The 20908-nt window shown below is 39.0% G+C and overlaps 3 protein-coding genes across 4 annotated transcripts in view; 1 reads left to right on the top strand and 2 right to left on the bottom strand.

Annotated features, from left to right (window-relative positions):
• LOC146478051 (integrator complex subunit 8-like) overlaps positions 1–20908 on the top strand; it is a 50832-nt gene that overhangs the window by 27921 nt on the left and 2003 nt on the right. Inside the window, exon 31 of one of the 2 annotated variants that reach the window (XM_085112767.1) lies at positions 80–317. The exons of the other annotated variant lie outside the window; for it this stretch is intronic. Within the exon in view, the coding sequence (XP_084968893.1) occupies positions 80–196 (117 nt within the window). The 3' untranslated portion in view covers positions 197–317. Of the gene's footprint in view, positions 1–79; positions 318–20908 lie in introns of those variants that run through there. 2 annotated transcript variants of the gene reach the window in all.
• On the bottom strand, positions 465–3621 carry LOC146478053 (uncharacterized). Its single transcript, XM_085112774.1, has 2 exons — positions 3440–3621; positions 465–2324 (listed from the first exon to the last, which is right to left on the bottom strand). Exons 1-2 carry the CDS (start codon positions 3585–3587, stop codon positions 1753–1755), a joined length of 720 nt encoding a protein of 239 aa, XP_084968900.1. The 5' UTR covers positions 3588–3621; the 3' UTR covers positions 465–1752.
• LOC146478052 (coagulation factor X-like) lies at positions 5090–19352 on the bottom strand. The gene is made up of 3 exons (XM_085112501.1): positions 19272–19352; positions 7080–7339; positions 5090–5362 (listed from the first exon to the last, which is right to left on the bottom strand). The coding sequence occupies exons 1-3, from the start codon at positions 19294–19296 to the stop codon at positions 5090–5092; spliced, it is 558 nt and encodes a 185-aa protein (XP_084968627.1). The 5' UTR covers positions 19297–19352.

The raw sequence follows: 20908 nt of genomic DNA, 5'->3' as shown, positions 1-20908 counted from the left end.
ACCTGTCGTTACGGCCAGTGAGACTTAGCATACAGTAAGCACCCCAGATATACTTATTTCCGTTTTTATTACGTTACAGATACAAGCTATCAGTCAACCTGACCTAAACATTTTCAACTCCTCGGAACTCCTTCAGCACACAGAACAAAGCAGGAAGGCCAAGTTGCTAAGAACACTTGCTAAACAGTACCTCTAGCTGATGCACAAACGACACTGAACGCCTTTGAAGCTTAATGCACACGCTGAAATAAAGACTAGCTTTGGAAAAAACTTCGTCTGTACATGTCATAGGCTTATTAAAGACTACCGTTTGGGGGCTTCCAATTTTAGTGAAGTCGGCGACATTTTGACGAGTCATCAAAATTAGTTGCTAATTAGCAGATCATGCTAGACTATTCAACTATTGAAGATTTAAACAACTATTCACGGAAGTGGAGTTGGCGAGTGGTGGATATTTACCGAGCCGCGAAGCGGTGACGTAAATATCCACCGCTAGCCAACTCCTCTTCAGTGAATAGTTGTTTTTATTAGTATATAATAAGGGCCTCTTCATATAATCCCGGTTGACCGGGCTAGCCCGCTTACCGAGATCTCGCCTCATTCCTATTTCTTTTGTAAAAAATTCGATGTGTTCATATGAGAAGGCGGGCCAGCCCGGTTACCGAGATCTCGGTTTCAGCGACCGAGATCTCGGGAGTCCGGGACGAAAATTTTCTCATATGAACACGGTATCCCGGTTACCGGGATGAAGTCTATAACCAAACATTCGCGTCTTAGAACGGATATATTTGATAATTACGGCTCATTTCTGAGATGTTCTAGTTCAAAATAATTCCTTTTCGTAGTAGAGATAAAGATATAATACTTTTAAGGTTTGTAGAACCGATAAAAATGAAAAATTATTGCCGGGCTTGTTCGGTAAATGTCACGCTCGATTGACTGCGTCACCACTTTTCATCTCGGTAACCGGGATGAAATTTCCCATATGAACGGACTGCAAAATTCATCCCGCTTACCGAGCCATCCCGGTAACCGGGATCATATGAAGAGGCCCTAAAACAGTGCGATAATATACACCACAAAAAGATGATTTTAATTTATTTATTCCTGCCACGATTGCAATATTTTCGGGCGGAGATCCCGCGAGTAAAGGACTGAAACAATGACCCGCCCCAAAAAGTCACATGATACATCAGGTGATCAAACGAACGAGAAAACTACGCGTGAAGGAAAGTGACTGTGATTGTGGTTTTAGGGACTGCTTCGGTATTAATTTGGGTGATTTTTCGCTTGTCAAGGATGCAAACCGGGACGCCATTTTTTTTGAAAATTCACGCGACGGAGCGCGAAACTCGCGAGTTGCTAAGTGGTAAATAGCAAAGGATATTCGGAGTTTGACTAGCCAATCAGAGCGCACCTTCAACGCTATCCACTGTTTTAGTATGTACTAATTGGTTTTAGCAACTGAGATGATTAGCTAATTTGGCCACGGTAAATTTAACTTTACTAGCTGCATACATTAAACATAATCCTACGAACTAACGCGTTACAATACCTAAAGCTGCCTCTTAAACCAAACTGTCCACGAAGTAACTTGATGTTGCGGCGACGTTTCTCTCTTGAAAATGACGAAGATCTGTCGAGCATCAACGAAAACAGACGATAGCTCACGGAAAGAATCACAGTAATGTGCTGACGTCTTTTAACCAACTTCGAGACCCGAACGAAAAGCTCTCCCAGCTTAGATCATTCCTAACGAACAAAGACTTTCCAAAAATCGCCAGACGCAATCGACATATTTTTTCTTGCAGTAAAGTCATCACATTCCCATCTTGAACGTACATTAAGCAACCAGTAATGTTCTCCAGATACAAAGGCAGGCTGATTGTAGAGAGCTGTCTGGCCACCTGCAATGTTGTCACGGCTCCATTTACCAACATAGACAGTGCCATTCTGTTTTCCCCACTGATCACAGAGTTGTGCTAACCTCGAGTTGTCATTCTTCATTCTCACAAAGGAGCCACATGAATCAGGCTTGACATCTGTCTGATCGCTGAAGTACTGGACCACAGCTTCCCCAGAGCTATTGGCGGTCGTTATCACATGGAAGGTGCGACCCACCTTTTGTTTGCTGCAGTAGAATCTCAGCTGAGTGAATGGCAAATGTGTTCGCAGCTGTTTCATAGCGCTCTTAAAGACAACCATCTTGTTGCTGTGGTAACCACTTATTGCACGATATGACGTTACAGTGGAAAGCTTGTTAGACAACTGAGGTGGAGTGGCCGAGCTGTCAATCACCACGTTCAAAACAAGAAGCCATCCTCCTGAAGTGATGATATGGACAGAAAACAAAAATTGGATTATCAAATGGTGACGTTAGAAAAAGGATTTCTTTTACATAAAATACATTTCCAGTGTTTTGGCAAAACGTTTCGCCAGATAGTAGCAAATGTGCATCCATTTTATCTCTTACTGAGTAAATCACTTTTTATCAAATAGGACGTTCATTTTATTCCGTTTATGTTTTACTAGAGAGGTTTAATATTGGTAGGTAAATACCGGGATGATTTACAAATAAGATTCTACCTTGAAGACATCACCACCTTGTGGTGATGGGCTGGTTTGCTTGTCTCTATGAATCCCAGAGCTATACTGGTGACAGTTTTTCAACTTCTGGCCGGGTTACAATTTGTAAATGGTGATCCAACTGACTCAACTGACTCAGTTGACAAGCGAGTTAAAGAGGTACGTTCCCGCTGGAAGAGCTAAAAGATGTGGGCTGTTTTGGGGAGAGAGCCAAAGTTTAGCAAAGAACCGTGTAACATATACATGATTACTGATGGACGCCCTAAGCTCTCCAGGTATTGACGATGAAAACACAGAGTTTTGACAGGAATAAAGGTTTATTAATATTCCGAAAAGAAGAGATGAGAGCTGTGTTGATTTAGTTTGTGATGTTATTGAGAAGGAGCTGAGCATAGATCCTTATATAACAAGACCTCACAATCGATGAACCGTCGATCGAACAATCGATCGATGAACCGTTACAATCGATCGTGCTACCCACATAAACTACATGAACACGACTACGTGATGGGATAACGTCTCCACGATGTAAAAAGTCATGCATGAATAGAATGTACGATAAGTTTACTTTCATCTGTTTCGTCCGAAAGTAATAAATGTACTGGCATGATCATGGCGTTCAGTGAACGGTCACTCAGTAAAAACTGGGAAACCCTGATTATGTATTGTTTCACTACCGAGCGAAAACCAGATGACTGGCTTGAATATTGTGTAACAGTAAGCCGAGTGTAAGCCCGATTTTCAAGGCGAGTAACACCAAAGCGACTGTCCGCTTACAATGCGAGGACAAAAACATTTCTTTAGGCCTCGTATTCAATGTTCTCTTCAGTATATAGAAGTTTCCAGAACCTACCTCCGTCAGTTGTCATATCGCAGTAGACTTTTAAAGGGTTTCCATTCCTCTCCGGGTCGATCCAATACTCCCCGCTTTTGTTGGAGATTCCGTTGTCCCGGATGTGCTTGCAGGAATAAGGAGGACTGTCTGGATGGGAACCGATCATTACTGAAAAAAAAAACAGTTCATTTTATAATTAATTAATTAACTCTCAAGCTTTTAATCATTGTTTTAAAAAAAAAATCCCGAGAGTGACGAAAAATTGATAATTGAAGTATTGTGGTCGCTTGTCTTACGACGTCACCAGGACGTACGTCACAATTGTGCTCAAAAGAAATTTTCAGATGGGACAAGAATGATTCATTGTAACTCGGACCTTAGCATTTGTATTTCCATCTTCTATCACATAGTCATTAAATCTGTCCTGAATGGAATAGGTTTTGCGTTTTAGAAGGTTAATAAGTCACGTGACCTATTTTATTAAATAGACCGTTAACTAAATATTGAAGTCAACTGCATTCAGGACAGATTCACTGATGTATGGCATAAGTATACAATAAATGAAACGTTCAAAACAGGTCAAGGCAATGGAAACAGCTCGTTGGGACTTACTAAAGGGTGACCCCGACAGCTTAAGAGAGGGTGCCGACCGTTGAATAGAGGTCAGAATTGCAGTAATTAAGGGGAGTTATTTTCGGACTTTGACAACTGACCACTTAAAAGAGGGTGCTCCCGGCGACTGTATACAGTGAATGGACAATAAATGCATGTTTTTCATCCGGAAGTGAGTTCCTTCTAGCCTCAATGTGCATGAGATTCAATGTAAAGACGCTTACCTCCGGAAAGCCAGCGAAAAGAAATAAAGTAAGATTTAAAAAGAAAGACTGAACCTTGCTATTTCCACAAAATTTTGTTTCGTTGCGCTAAAATTTCACTATCGTTACAGAAATTCCAATCAACAGTCATTTTCAAGTTAGTGTTTAAGATAACTTAGCATGTCCACATATATAGTGACACAATTGTGAATGTGCTCGAATAGGCCCTGTTCAGGTTAGATGCCCGTGCCAGGGCCCTGTGCCCGGGCACTAAAAAGGACGTTGATCAGACTCCTTGGTCCCCAAGGAGAAATGGCGTTCGTGTTCGTCAATTTAGCGCCCGCCATCTTGTTTACTGTAATGTAGGGAGGCATAAAGAAACAGCGCGGGAATTGACAAAATCCTGTTCATACCAGTGCCCGTTCACTTTGATTCCATCCTTGATCGTACGGCTGATGTAAACGGGATGGTAATCGGCATTTTTCTCCCTGCTAACATCACCAGCATTTTTAAGAACCGTGTTCGCTAATTTTTGGTCTTTAAATCGGTAGGACGATTCTAACGGCAACTTCTCGTTTCGAGGAAATTATTGTTGGCAATCAAACTCCCCAAATGTTTTGCCTCGACAAATTGTCGGATGGTGCTTTGTGCGATGGATGCTGGAAAGTGCAAACGGACAAAGGACTCCTTTAAGGAGGATTGAAAGGCAAGATATTGGGGATCATTCATATTTTCCGAACACCCTTTAACCCAGCATAGAAACATCTAGATTTAGATGATCATCATGAATCGTTAGAACTCGTAAGGGAGCATAGGGAGACCACCAGTACTCCCCATCTCACACGATTATTTTCTAATGCGTTCGCTCTGTCCCACAATCAATCCACTCCTTGCAGCTCTTCAAACATTGACCAGTTGTTTTTGGGACGTCCCCTCTTCCTCTTTCCCTAAGGTTGGTACCCCTGTAGCTGAGAGAAAAATGTTGTGAATGAAACATTTGGATTGCATTACCGTTTTCACAGTTTTCTCCCGTAAAGCCGATCTTGCAAACACACAGGTATTTCCTGTTGGTAAATCCCATTAGGCATTTCCCATTGTTCACGCAAGGATTACTGGAGCAAAGATTCTGAAAAGAAAGAATGATTTCAGATGGGGGAAGTTAACGCATAGTCTAGTCAGTAGCAGCAATGTCAGCAGCCTAAAATGTCGTCTTAGGTACACTTTGTTAATAAGAACAGAGGTTACTGGTTCCGGTGAAACTTACATTGGAATCCCTATAAGCAATTGGTTAGTACTGAATTGCAAACCCTATATTTTGTCCCAGACATAAATATCTGGAAATTGTTTCAACTGTTTTTGAGAATAGAACATTTGCACTCGTTGACCAGTATTGTCCGTACGGTACTACCACATCTATCACTGTATAAGTTGAATCAAAATCATTCCATCAACACTACACCAACTTCACTATATTTTTCTTCGTCGTCTTCATCATCATCATCATCATCATCATCGCCATCAACTCAAGTGCACGCATTGATGGTGCAGAGTGCTTTCTTCAATGCCAAAATACTGGTTTTGCTATGGAGTTCATATCTTATTTTTGCTCAGAGAGATCAGGGCCTACGTATCTAACAGTATGTAAGAAGGGAAAATTCAACATTGCACAAATTCTATTTCTTGTATATATTGATCATCATCGTCATCGTCGTTCAGCCATCTTTTCACATAGGAAACACTTATTTTTATATTGGTTTATTACTTTGTTGCTGTCGTATAACAGATCCTTATACAGTGATTCTATGTGAAAATAGGGATGTTTTACTTAGTATAAATATTCCTTTCTGTCTGTTTTATGTTACATATTAATTCCAATATTCAGAATGCTATCGGTGGATCATAAGTGAAATCAGACTCTCTGTGCTGAGTGAGCGGATTCAGATTCAGATTTTTTTATTTATGCACTATTTCAAAAGTTTACTTCAAAAGGAAATTACGATACATCACAAAAGTAACATAAAGACAACATTAAATTACATAAATCATCAAAGGTAAACTGTGCGCAGTGATAAAAGGGGCTTAGGCTTTCGAGTTAGTCACCACCACGTGCAACTAACTGGCGTATAACGTGCAACTAACTAAGTAGCACAAAACAAAAGACAAGAAAATTAAGAGTGCATAAAATCATACTACAATTTTACAATACAAAAACAATAGAAATGATAATAATAGTGAGGGCAGAGGAATCAAATACTCATTGGGTATTTAAACGGTATAATTTTTATTACTTGTAGAAGCAATAATGTGGGGTATTTTTAATTTAGAGGGAATTTTTTCCCAAATTTAAGACCCCGCAAATGCAAAAGTGGCAGCTTTGCAATTTTAGTAATGAAGTGTAGTAGTTGTTGTGTCTACCTTGAATGCAGGATACCGAGGTTCAAGACCTCGTTGGCGAACAATATTTTCATATACTACGCTGTGTCTTGCCTTTACACGTTTACTCACATTGCTCCTTAGACATAGTAGATACTTGCAGTGATCGTATGTGAAAATATGTTTAATTCACTTGAGAATATTCATTATCATTATCTTCGTTGTGGTCGTCGTCGTTATCACCATCATCATCATCAACATCACCTGCATTATTACAATTACCATCAACACCAGAATCATCACATCGACAACACGGTCATCACCATGCTGATTATCCTCAACAAAGTCGTTACCATAACAACGTCATCAACATTGCCATCACCACTGTCATCATCATTGTCTTTTCGTTCATTATCATAACCAGCATTACTAACAACTATTACCATAATCAGTATTTCTATTGTTCATACCTCTATTCCTTTGTATGTCCAGTCGCGGCGTAGTTTTAAGTCTTTTGGATGCTGCACGTGGTCTGAGTTGCTTAATTCGCAAATAAATGATTCGTTACTTGGTGGACCGATATTCACTGAGACACATTCACTCTCCAGGAGGCATTGATCTTCACATTGTCTGTGTATTCCGATAGAACGATTTAAAAATACGTGACCCTCAAGATAACGGCCGTTGTGCGGTGGATAAAACTTAATCCGTCGAATCTCTCCACAGTCACCTGTAAAAAATTAAAAGAAATTTTCAAATAAAATAACATTTTTTAGCGGGCAACCGAGCTAAGGAATGCAGTTGGCGCAGAAAATTTCTTTGCTTGTAATCCTCTAAATGAAGTCGCTCAGATTTTTTTGGTCCTTTGCTTGTTTCGTCGAACGAACCGTCACCAAACGAAGCTTTCTCTAGTTCCTAGTGTTCGTAGTCTAGGCCTGGTAGCGTCATACGATTTGCTAAAGTTGCATATTCGCGTGTTTTTTTGAAAAGTTAAGGTAGCCTTGAAGCCCTGTGGTAGATTTTTTTAACTTTGCATTAACCACCTCAAGGTAAGGGAAGTTTTTAACAGGTCAAATCGTTGCTATGGTAACCAGTATTATGTCAAGAAAATGAAATTTTATACCAAATTTTTTCCATACCAAATTTTATACCATTATTGCTGTATCAAGTGATAAAGAATGGATGTATTAATCTGTCCAAGCATAAGTGCTGGAAAGTGATGGAAACCAGTGCCAGCTGAATACATTATTCATCTAAATTGAGAACATGACCAAGCTTCCTTCTTCTGAGTAGCTCGGCAAAAGAAAATGGGAAAAAAACATAAAAAGAAAGCAAGTTAATAAGACTTTAAAAAACACGTTTAACAACCGCGCGATCTGGCTTGTTTCCCCTTACTTGTCTGTAAATATCGAACGCGAAAAATGTTTTTTAAGAGACACAGATAACAATATGCCTTATTCGCTCTAAATGCTAATCGCCCCTTACAAACGACGTAGTATTCTTAGGGGAATCGATTCTTTTCCTTTTAGGTAGTAAAGAATGCATACCAGCGTGAATATGACCAATTCTAAAAGACCTTGCCTCCTAGAGTAGTGTTACATGGTCTGTACTGGGGCAATAAAACAACGAAGCCAATAAACTCTACTCCGTCATGTTCTTTAAGCAATTGATAGAAAAGACAATTTTTTTCGCGTTCTTCTTAACGTCCACTTGTGCTAGAAAAATAATTATTTACTGTTCTGTACTTTCTAAATTGATAAGGGGAGATCGATTTTCACTGGCGATGCTTACAGCGGATCCTCCGTTCCGCTGTCAATTTGCCGGCCTCAAAAGCAAAAACTAGAACACGAATGCCCGGTGGCTAGTAAACCGCATGCAATTAGACAGGAGTTCTCTTCAATTTTTATCTTCATCTTCTACCACATCTAACAGACGTTCAAACACTCATCTAAGCAATTACTGTCACTCACCAAGAAATAGTTCAACTTTTGCTGTAAAAAGGACGATAGGTAATAAAACATTTGTCTTGTATGGAAAGTTCAAAACACGACTGTACGCTTTCTAGCACAGTTATATCCCTCCAATTTTTTTCTTAAAACCCTTTTCCTATTCATGGAAATTATTTGACATCGGATTTCCATACAAACACTGTTATTTCACGCCTGTTTGCCTACTTGTCAAAATGGCATCGAAAACCGTGATAAGGCCTATTCTATGTCAAAGTGTTTTACAATAACTAACGAATAAATTTATATTAATCTCGAGGCGCTTTCCATTTGTTGGTTTTTACTCCTTGTTCTCTTTCTCCTTTAAACATAATTGTTTAACTATTCTACAACACTTTGATGCGCACCTTTAATGCAGTGTAGCCAAGCTCCCCAAACGACGCACAGTAGCAGCAAATCTAGAAGGGTGAAAGAACAACTCGCCATTCTTCAGTGATCAAAAGTGAGATCACGTCCCAATAAGGATGTTCTAATCCACAGCCACTCTTTGCTAGCTTTGTAAGTTTACATATTAAGTACATTAATTCAGATCTCACAGCAATTGAGCTAAAAACTGTCACTTAACTATTACCTTACCTACTTTACTATTATTAACAACAGTCATTTACATAAGGTCCATTTCCGCCGCAAATAGCAGGTGCTAGTCGAGGAGGGCGGAGATAAGGGGTAAAGCAGTCAGTGATAAATTAGGTAAGTAACTAACATTTACAAAATCAACCACTTGCAACAAGTAAATTTAGCTGCGAAACTAAACTAAAAAGCTTTTCAGTATACTTTATAAATTAAGGGGGAAAAACGACAGGTCCTTTTTTAGACTGTCACTTAAGTGGCAGCTAACTTAACTTCCCTAACAAAATAAGACCTGTTAAAATTGCCAGGGCCATCAAAGTATGCAGTAAATGCAGTATTGTTTATCTTTGGATTATTCCTTGTCGTAATTCCTCTTCTGATTTACAGAGATATTTCTTTCCAATATCTTTTTATAACATAGCTAGTAAATTCGTGTAATCAAATTCAATTGTGTGCGCGTGCTTCAATGCCTCGAGAAGAAAAATTTCTCCGTGAGTGACTTCAGCATTTTGCATTTAAAAACGAGGAAAACTTCAGCAAAAAGTTTAACTAAAGATGGCAACAAGCGTACCAGCTTATGAAGAACATCTGTCTTCTTTTTCTTTGGGATTGGAACTTTAAACTCCAGAAAAAAAAAACGAAAGAAAAGGAAAAAAGAGAACAATACGGGCCCGCGTTATCATGTCTCACAAAACTATAATTTTCAGACGCCAATTTGGATTTCTCAGAGGGAAAACACACCTTTTCGAAACAATAAACTGAAAGAAAAACCGCTAAGGAATAATCGACAATTTCAACAGCGCAAATTCGATAATTAACGGCGAAGAAATTGTGCTTCAGGGACAAATTGTCGTTTTATCCAGCCAACGAGCTGAACCGGACATCTTAGATCTCATTATTTAGGCCACGGACTTTCTTGGTAATGTTCGAGTACTTGTGCCGGATCCCAATTCACAAGAAATTACAGGTTTGATTGTGAATTTGTACTTATATACTTTTGTAATTGACCGATTTTTCGTATTCCTAACAATATTTTGCGAAATATTTAAAAACTGTGCTCCGATGGATCGATAAATTCGCTTCATGAATGGTATTGGACTTGCAGTTCCTTTAAATCGCTTGCGCGTTATCGTCTCGGATTAAAAATTGTACGCCTTTGCATCTTAAAACTAAGACTTATCTGAATAAACTTTTCATTTAGGAAAGCTTCAGTTGTCTATTTTTAATCATTTTCATTGATAAAACGTGGCAACTGCGTAAATCTTGCGTAAACAAACACATGTCCTCGCGAGCGGAAACTAAATTTTCCCTTTGTATTAAACGCGAGGATCATAAATTATTTTCAAGTTTGTATTGTGGAAAATTTTTAAATGGCAACCAGTGTATTTTATTCGATAATTAGAAACTTTAACTATTTTAGACCAAAGGGGCGTTGCTATTTTTCCTCTTTAAGTTGTGTATTTGTACTGAAGATGGGGTTGTTTTTTACCACTTTGCTCATTGGGTGAATGCTTGGTAAAACGGTCGTGGGTCGTAAGTGGATGTCGTGGGTCGTGGGTGTGGGTAAAAGTCGTGGGTAAAAAATATTAAACAAATTGAAAGAGTTGCGAACAAACAGAGAAAAACAACACAAACCCGAAGAAAGTATGCCAAACTTTCAAATTGACTTTCTTCAGCTTTTAGAGGAAGGGCAGCGACAAATGGCGAAGGACGAGTACGAACCATAGGGGGCCCACACAATGTGTCTGTGTAGCCGATTGTTATTATATAGTAAATGCACTGGATTTACCGTTTGCTTCACCTATAGCGATATATCGCTAACTATGTATATAAATCAATGATAAATAAACGTTGAATTACCTTATCTGTGGTATATATTCGTCCTGTTACCTCAAAAGCGGTTTTTTGAGCGATTTTGAAGGACTTTGAGTTCGCTTTTGACTGTTCCATATAATTATAAGAAGGAGAAGGGAGGAATCAAAGTTTTGAAAGGGTTCCAGCAACGGAGCGATTTTTCCCCAAAAAAACGCATCGCTCTGCTTTTTAACTTCACAGCATAAAGGTCAAAAGATTCACGATTCTTCTCGTACCTTCCAATCGAAAATCCATCCAAACGGCCCGGAGCTAGCTAGTCCTGGAAGAAAATCAAAATTCCACAGTATTCGAGCGACTGGAATGCGTAGCAAGATCCATACGTGCCAGCCACAAACCGTCCCGCTGATTGCCCCATTCTGATTGGACGATTGTCTAACTTTGATTCCTCCCTTCTCCTTCTTATATATGGAACAGTCAACAGCGAACTCAAACTTCTTCAAAATCGCTCAAAAAACCGCTTTTGAGGTAAAAGGACGAATATATACCACAGATAAGGTAATTCAACGTTTATTTATCATTGATTTATATACATAGTTCGCGATATATCGCTATAGGTGAAGCAAACGGTAAATCCAGTGCATTTACTATATAATAACAATCGGCTACACAGACACATTGTGTGGGCCCCCTATGGACGAACCGGGCTCGAGTTAAGAATTGGACGATTTTATTTCCTCTGAAAAGTCTGAAAACACGGTGAAGAAGACAAATTACGAATGGAAAAAATTTGAAACATTTTCTAAGGAGCAGAGCAATGGAAGCTGCTTGGATTTTTTTTTTTTTAAAGATGTCCGTAAACAAAATGGTGGCGAATACGAGCCAGACAGCCTTTCAAGTTTTCAAAGAAGTATTCAGCGTCGCCTGAAAGAATTAAAGCTGTCTTTCAACATCCTTAAAGACGAAGAGTTTTGTCGTTCCAGAGAAGTATTGGCCGTCAAAAGAAAAAATCTTGTGAAACAAGGGCGTGGAAACAAGCGAAACGCTTGCCGTGAATTGACAAGCGAAGAAGAAGAAAAGCTGTTTGAGAGCGGTGCTTTTGGTTGCCGGCCATAATCCCGAAGCGCTCCAGCGCTAATTAAGGTGATTCTTTTCACTCCACTTTGGATTCAGAGCCAGGGACGAAAGCCGGAAACTTTGCTGGGGCGATTTGGAGCTGCAAATTAATCCTGAAACAGGCAGAGAAATCTTGGTTTGGCGGTCATTCTTCGCGTCGGCAACCATCGGATCAATTTCAAACTGCGTATTTAAGCTTACTGTTCACCCGCAAGATCCAAGAAAATGTAGGGAAGCGACCAAGGCTGGATGACAGCAGCTAGAAAAACTTTTCCCCTGTATTTCCTTCACATTTGTTATTATTCAATTCACATTTTGACATGTGCTGTAGAAAGCACCGCCTTTTAGTTTTCAAGTAAACAAATATTTTGAGTGCTGTAAGTTCCTCACTTAGTTTGCCAGCAGTTTTCGTCGGATAATTCCTTCTTCAAGTGTTTACAAAAAACTATTTCGAAGACTATTTTCTTGTAAGTCTTCATGTTGTTGTTCATGTGAATTAAACTTGTGAAACTGTAGGTTTTTGTACACTTGATTTTTGCAATGGTTGTATGGTGTGCAAGCAGCCAGTAAGATTAATATAGCAATAGAGTTGATGTTCGCAGGCGTAAATATGTTTTTGGCCCGACTCAGGCTCAGGCTAAAATGAGTTCTGAGAAGGGCGAAAAACATATTTACGCCCAAGAACATCAACTCTATTACTATTATAATAATTTCAGAGGGCATTCACAAAAAGGAATCAAAGACAGTACAGTATAAAGCGATCGCGATATTCTCTGTGAACGCTCCCGGAATCGCGTGGGCGTTTATTTTATTGTACAAAAGCTTTCGTTGTCACTGGAACGTAAAACTTTGGCAGAACACCGTAAATGTTGTCAAAAGAATCTTTGCTTCTAAGTTTTCAAAAGGAAGATAACAGAATTTTGTAAACAGCGAAGAAATAGTCTCTTACGACTGTAAAATTAATTGTGGAAATACTGAGCTGGTTTCGCTCAAAGAAGACAAAGTTACATTCACCTCACCTCCGGCCGTGGAGCTACTGCAGGCATTATTTCCGCCATCGCCCACGAGTTTCTGTAGTACATTCCTCTTCATCTAGCTCAGACAACTGAGAATTTGCTTCTTCGTTAGGTTTTCCATCGATTTTGTAGCTCAAGACAATCTCTTTGCAGATGGCGGAGTTGGCAGCGCTTCCAGTCAAACAAACAAGAAAACGGCGCGAACAGTTGAATGGCTTCCAGTTCTGATTGGCTGGCTACAGGGGGGCCAGCAGCGAGGCCTGGATCCGAGTTTGTATGATCGCCCCAGTTAAGAAATTTGGCCGAGCGAGACTAAGTACTGATTTTTTGATAAACAAACATGGCGGCGATTTTATGTGAAAGCGCGTCTGTGCGGATTCGGAAACAATTTGGCTATTCGACGTCCAAACATCACAGAAAGGTTTCCGTCGCTTTTTTACCTGAAGTTTGGTCATCAAGAGGGATCACGGATGCAAATTCTGCAGCGAAAAACGAAAATACTGCAACCAACGACTAGCTGACCCCGGAGAGGATCAGTACTAGTTAGATCTGACACATAGTTCACAAGGCTAGACCTGCTCCTGTAGAAATTGACACTCGAGAGAGGTAGTAAGACTTCCTCCATTCCACTTTATCGTTACCTTCCCTATTTTTTCATTTATGTACACTGTAGAATTTCCTCCCTTTACAGCAACTACATACTGGGAGTCAACAAACTGGAGGTTTCCTGGTGATCTAATTTTCTGTTTTGCTTAAGTTAAAATGTTACTATCATACTCTCAACAACAGATATTTCTTTTTCAATCTCTTCTAAATGGTGAAAAGTTGAGAGGTGATGTAAGCAGCGTTTTGCTCTTCAACTTTGCCAAGTGAGCCACAAATATTGACTTTTGAATTTAGTATGTGTGCTTGGTAATAAATCTCATCATTTTAAAGAAAGAGTTGAAGTTATCTTTCATTATTTTAGATTTTGTCTATCATACCTCTGTGGTGAGAACTGAAACATAAAGGAGGCAGGGTGCTAAACAGCAATACTCCAGCCAGTCATTACACTGTGCAAGTGTGTGAAAATGTGCAGTAATTGCATAATTTACAATATGCTAATTGCACTTGACTATGTTACGCAATATGTACCAATTAAACAATATTGCAATATGTTACAGTTCTGATGTATATTGTCATGTACTGATGACATAATTATACTGCAGAGTAATGTGGTCAGCTGGGTTAATCCTCGAGTTGCTACAAACATTTCAGTAATCAAGGGGTGATAATTTAGATTTGTCTTCTTCGAAATGGCTGTTGCATATACATAGAGAAACCGTGGTTGATTTGTCATCCCGGGATCTATTTGTTTCTGTATCTCCCTTCCAGTTGGGCTTTAGGGTGTATTCCCAGTAGCCCAATTTTGACATCCACCAATGGGGGAAAACCACCATACCGATACAGGTGGTCATGGACATCTGTAAGGGTGAGAGGTTAAACAATAATATTTACGTGTACCTTCCCAGGTTTCTGCACATGCATGTGGTTTGTGCAGGATCTCAGTGTATCAGTACATTGTTCACCCCGTACTACTGAACTTAACTTCCCAATTTTTTGCACAAGAGAATAAGGGCCTGAATGTCTTTTTACGTAACTTAATCTCAATTTACAGACAAGAGACAAACACCCCTGCATCCGCTCATACAAACCTGGTAGCTCTATTCACAACAATGTTAAGCAAACTTCTGAGATCTTTATAAGCTATCCTTTCCAGTTGCAAAATTTTCTTACCTAAAAATTTCTTAAGGACTCAAGCCGTTTTCCTTGTGTATGCATTTAAACCATTTGTGCATCAAAATTAACCTTACAGGAATAACTGTCGTCTCGCAACATTTAAACAGAGGGAGAATTCCATAAAATAGACATGTTGTTTCATTCGTAACTACGCTTTCAACAGTTAATACGCATAAAATGTGGGACAAATACTTTTAATAAGTTTACATTAAAGTTCCAAGCCGATCTTGAGAAATAAGCTTACATTCTGGGCTTTCGCGATGACAGTCGTGAAACACTGCGTGGTGGCTTCTAGTTTCTTCAGAACTGAACAAGAATCGAAATTGAAATCTACTATTTTGTCGACGTACAATATCTTCCTGAGACGACGAAAACCATAATCGTTCGCTACATTACAAATCATATTCTTCACCACCTACACTCGCTGGTAAAATCTTTATAGCTCAGCCGGCAAGATCAAAGGTAGCTGCCAGCCCCCCCCCCCCTGGCTGGCTACGTTTTTTCTTCTTTCTTATTGGCTCAGAGTAGCGGGCTAAAATATATTTTAGCGAATTTTAGCCCGCTGAATTCTCCATTTTAGCCCGCAAAATGCGCCGCAATGCCGCAATGCCGCAATGCGCAATGCCCGATGAAATTATTATAATTCGTGTTGTGGGTTTTGACGCATGCCAATCATTCGTGGCAGTTGACCGTTCCGTTTGACTTCAACTAGTTTCCTTTGCCGCGCGCCGGATTAGCCTCAGAGATATAATAAATATCTTACTAACCTCGTTTTCTCGGTCCGTAGTGTAAGTTACGGATCCTCGCTTTTCCCCCTTTGATTTATGGCCTGCGCACATAATACAAAAGGGAAAAAACTCGGTCCGTAACTTACAGTTCGGACCTCGAACTCGGTTAGTAAGAGGTAAAAACCCGTAATGTCGTCTCAAAATCGAATTTAGTTTATAATAACTTACTACGAATAAGTTCATATTAATCTCGAGGCGCCTTCTATTTATTGGTTTTTACTCCTCATTTTTTTTCTTAAAACATTAGTTAATTATTTTACAACATTTTGATGCGTACCTTTAATGCAGTCGAGCCTAGCTCCCCAAAGGATGCACATTAGCAGCAAATCTAGAAAGGTGAAAGAACAGCTCGCCATTCTTCGGTGATCAAAAGTGAGATCACGTCCCAATGAGGATGTTCTAAGCCACAGTCACTCTTTGCTAGCTTTGTATGTTTACATGAGTACAACACATTAATTCAGATCTCACAGCAATTGAGCTAAAAACTGTCACTTAACTATTACTTTACTTAACAACAGTCATTTACATAAGGTCCATTTCCGCCCGCAAATAGCAGGTGCTAGTCGAGGAGGGCGGAGATAAGGGGTACAGTAGTCAGTGATAAATAAGGTAAATGAATAACATTTACAACATCAACCACTTGTAACAAGTAAATTTAGCTGCGAAACTAAACTAAAAAGGTTTTCAGTATACTTTATAAATTAAACTTTGTGTCCTAACGCGTCTGGGAAGTTCAGTTTTAACTTTGTTGAAGCTATGTGCAGTTAAAACTGCCAGGGCTACCAAAATGTGCAGCTGCTAGGGGGAAAAATGACAGGTTATTTTTTAGACTGTCACTTAAGTGGCAGCTAACTTAACTTCCCGCACAAAATAATGTCAGTTTAAATTGCCAGGGCTATCAAAGCGTGCAGTAAATGCAGTATTGTTTATCTTTGGATTCTTCATTGTCGTAATTCCTCTTCTGATTTACACAGCTCAGCTCATGAAAAAGATCTGCCTTTTTTTTCTTTGGGATTGCAGTTTTAAACTCCAGAAAAAAAACGAAAGAAAAGGAAAAAAGAGAACAAGCCGGGCCCGTGCTATCATGTCTTACAAAACTATAATTTTCAGACGCCAATTTGGCTTTCTCAGAGGGAAAACACACTTTTTCGAAACGATAAACTGAAAGAAAAACCGCTAAGGAATAATCGACAATTTCAACAGCGCAAATCCGATAATTAACGGCGAAGAAATTGTGCTTCAGGGACAAATTGTCGTTTTATCCAGCCAACGAGCAACCGGACATCTTAGATCTCATTATTTAGGCCACGGACTTTCTTTGTAATGTTCGAGTCACTTGTGGGATTCCAATTCACAAGAAATTACAGGTTTCATTGTGAATTTGTACCAAAATACTTTTCTAATTGACCGATTCTTCGTATTCCTAACAATATTTTGCGAAATATTTAAAAACTGTGCTCCGATGGATCGATAAATTCGCTTCATGAATGGACTTGCAGTTCCTTTAAATCGCTTGTGCGTTATCGTCTCGGATTAAAAATTGTACGCCTTTGCATCTTAAAACAAAAACTTATCTCAATAAATTTTTCAGTTAGGGAAGCTTCAGTTGTCCATTTTCTTTCTATTTTTATTGATAAAACGTGGCAACAGCGTAAATCTTGCGTAAACAAATCAACATGTCCTCGCGAGCGGAAACTGAATTCTTCCTTCGTAATGCGAGGATCATAAATTATTTTCAAGTTTGTTTTTTGGAAAATTTTTAAAGGGCAACCAGTGTATTTTATTCGATAATTAGAAACTTTAACTATTTTAGACCAAGGGGTTGTTGCTTTTTTACCCTGTAAGTTGTGTATTTTTACTGAACATGGGGGAATACTTGGTAAACCTCTGGTCAACCTAGAATCAACGGGTTAAACTACCGTTCATGAATCAGCTGTGCTTTTATCGAGATATGAAGCACTTGCGAAGTTTGGAGAGCACTCAAGAAGCTGGAGTTGCTCACGGCTACGCCTCAAGCAACTCTTACGCATCTTTCGCATCTTTCCGTGTACTTCAAACTTCCTGCGTGTTTCATATCTCGATGAAAGCACGCTGACGCATGAACGGCAAATGTTAATTAAACTAGATGAGCTTTCCTGTTTATAAAGCAACCAATACCAGCTCACCAAGGACTCGAGATACGAGATAGAGTAATGTATAGTAAGTGGAGTCGAGAGCAAATGCAGTTGTTAAAATATCTGACAGACGGCTGTAAGTTATCAGATGCCCATATCAAAATTCGCATCCACCTAACAGAAGAGTAAAAGCCAAAATAAAATCCTGTTAAATGTTCCACGGGAAAAAAACAATGTTTGAACTCGCTTCTTGCCTTCGCTTTCAAGTAGAGCTGTGCCAACCGCACTAATCAGGTTGTCAAGGCTTTCACGCACCGTTTCAATTGTTGCCATTGAAAAGAACAAAAAGACAAACAATACAGATAAATAACATGGCATACTTATCAGCAACTGACGTGGGAAATAATCATCATTTTGACAGCAGCTTCTGGCGTAAGTTCCAAATTCAAACACACAGGCCAAAGGTGTTTGCTCAACATGTTATTCGTTTCATCTAGGTATCCAAATAAAAAAAAAACTTTCCTTTCCGGTTTATTTTCCCGAACAATCCTTTTCTGAACTTTCGAATTCAATTTTACGTTGGTTCACATTAACGACTAAAGTGCAATTGAAGTGCGCTTAGGTTTTTGCCAAAAACAAGGGATTCATACTTGGCACTTCAATTGCACCTGCGAATTATCGGCAGCATCCGAGCATAGACGTTGAAAGGAATAAACCGTATTTGCCGCAAGGTAAAAGGTTGGTATGCTGTAGGCGAAAGAGTATTTCTTTGAGGAATCCGCAACGTAATTGCCAACGTCAACTGTCAGTGGATTTGTTTGCAATTTGCTGATCTAGGTGATCTTTCATTCACAGCTTTCATTCTGAATTTCATGTCTCAAGGCATTCTTGTTTCAAAACGTCTCTGCAGTGTTTCCTTGTTTTCAACAATGTCTCACCATTATGCACTAATCAATTCCAACCTTCAGCATTCCCCACTTTCCCCTTCCTCCCGGGCATACCCTAGGCGTTTGAATGGGGCTGAATTTAAACTTAACCTCGGTGTAATGGGGAATTTAAACCTGAAATGTCAAGTTAATGCCTTTCTTCTTGCCCATGAATGAGTTCAAAGGGAAAATGTAGCTTTTGTAAGCGATTGGCTCACCAAAAATGGCCTTCATAAACTTAATTTGCAGCATATGCATGTATAAAAAGTTTGATTGAATGTAACTAAACCAGTTTACAAGAACGAAATAGCAGCAATTGGAAAGGTTTTTATCGACTTTAATTTTACTGTCTTCGTTGTCTTTAGTTTCCTTGCAGCCAGGTTAAAAGATCTGTTACAATTTGCGACTCATCTCACCACACAAATTTGGTGAATTTCAGTGCAATTGAAGATTTTTGATGTTTTCCAGATCTTTTAAGTTATTCCAAATTTTTGGATTTGCGTATCTGATTCCAGGAGTGGATACGTTTACTAACCTGAATCGCGATCGTCGTATTCCATTGTTTGCTTCCCTTGCTTTTTGGTTGCAAGAAAACAAATAGTATCTGTGCGCCGCTGCCGACGGACTCCATTATGACGGCCGGGTAGCTAAACGTCGTTTAGAGCAGTTTGCGCGCGCTAATGTTGTGTTGTTTAGCAGAGGGTTTAGTGGTATTGACAGTCATTTTTCTTTAATTTTCCTTGAAAAGTTACCTCCACTTGTCCCGAGTATTAAATCTCCTGCTTTTTTGTAATCCTTTTCCCCGTGATCGACCATTTCAGGTGATGAGTTTTTCACCAATTGGCTTGAATTTAATTTTCGCGTTGTAATTTTAGCCTCGAAAATTTTTAATTTTTCAGACTTGCACACCTGGCTCAAAAAAGAAATATATTTATTTACCGAACTCTAGCTTTTAAAGAAATGAATTGACAGCCAAAAATAATTATACATGTCAAGCGACCTAGTAATGACGTAATTGTTGCTATGACGCGTGCCAATTTGCGTTGCCAAGTTTCCGTGCTCGTACCAAGGTATAAACAAACATCTCAACAAATAGTTAATTTTGCTTTTTTTCGTTAATTTCCAGCAAGGTAAAAAAAAAACGTTAATCAACCACAACACTGCCACCCACTTCGACCCACCAATCTTGTGATTTTGTAACAGCTGAAGGATTCTTAACATTTGTTTGTTCATTTTTTTTTCCAGTTATTCAACGTCACTCAGTATTTTTGTTATAAAACTCTTCAATTGACCACAAAAATTGCAAATTGTCGAAATTGCGTATGTGATTCGAAGGATAAATAGAGAGTAATACATGGGCGCGCTCCATAAAGTAGCGTTACATGGTCTGTAAGATTAATCATAATCATAATCATTATCATAATCATAAAGTTGTTATGATTTTAGTGGGAATGCTGTTATCCTCTTTAATGCATTGTAGCATTCCTCGAGCTTTACTTCACCCTCACAGGTCGCAGCTTTTTCTTGTGATGAGGTATACTCAATACTTTCAAAGAAATCACTGAATTTAGGAAGTTGTGGGTTCATATTTTTAGAGGTGTATATTTCTTTAAAGAAGAGTTCCATTTCTTGAAGAATCTGTTTTGGATCTGTTATCCTCTTATCTTCGTGATTAATTATAGAAATCACATGTTTTCTTCGATAGTTTGTTTTTTCTAAGCTATAAAAATATTTGCTATTTTTCTCGCCGTGCTCATACCACCGTGCTCTACTACGGACGATTGTGCCTTCTGTTTTGATAGCCTCTATTCTGGAGAGTTTGGCTTTCAATTTGTCCATTTCTATTTTGTCGCTTTCATTGTAGTTTACTTGCAGCTTATTTTGAATATCTATTAGCTTTGTTTGCAGAGCTTTTTCCTCATTGCTCTTTTTCTTTGCTTTACGTTTCGAATATTTAATCGTGAAAGCCCAGATTCCCATTTTGATCATTTCCCAGAGCAAACCTTTTTCACTTACTTCGCAATGTTTATTTATACAAATTCAGGGAGTTTAAAAGTTAGCGATTCAACATAGTCGGTATCCATGAAAAGCGAATTATTAAACTTCCAGAAGACTGGTCCGCGTGCAGGACTGTCTTCGTTAAGCACAATTTTTAGCAGTACAGCAGAATGG

This window comes from Pavona decussata, unplaced genomic scaffold (genome assembly GCF_977016875.1).
Source record: "Pavona decussata unplaced genomic scaffold, jaPavDecu1.1 SCAFFOLD_67, whole genome shotgun sequence".
Classification (NCBI taxonomy): Eukaryota; Metazoa; Cnidaria; class Anthozoa; order Scleractinia; family Agariciidae; genus Pavona; species Pavona decussata.
This window is presented reverse-complemented; position numbering and strand designations above follow the sequence as displayed.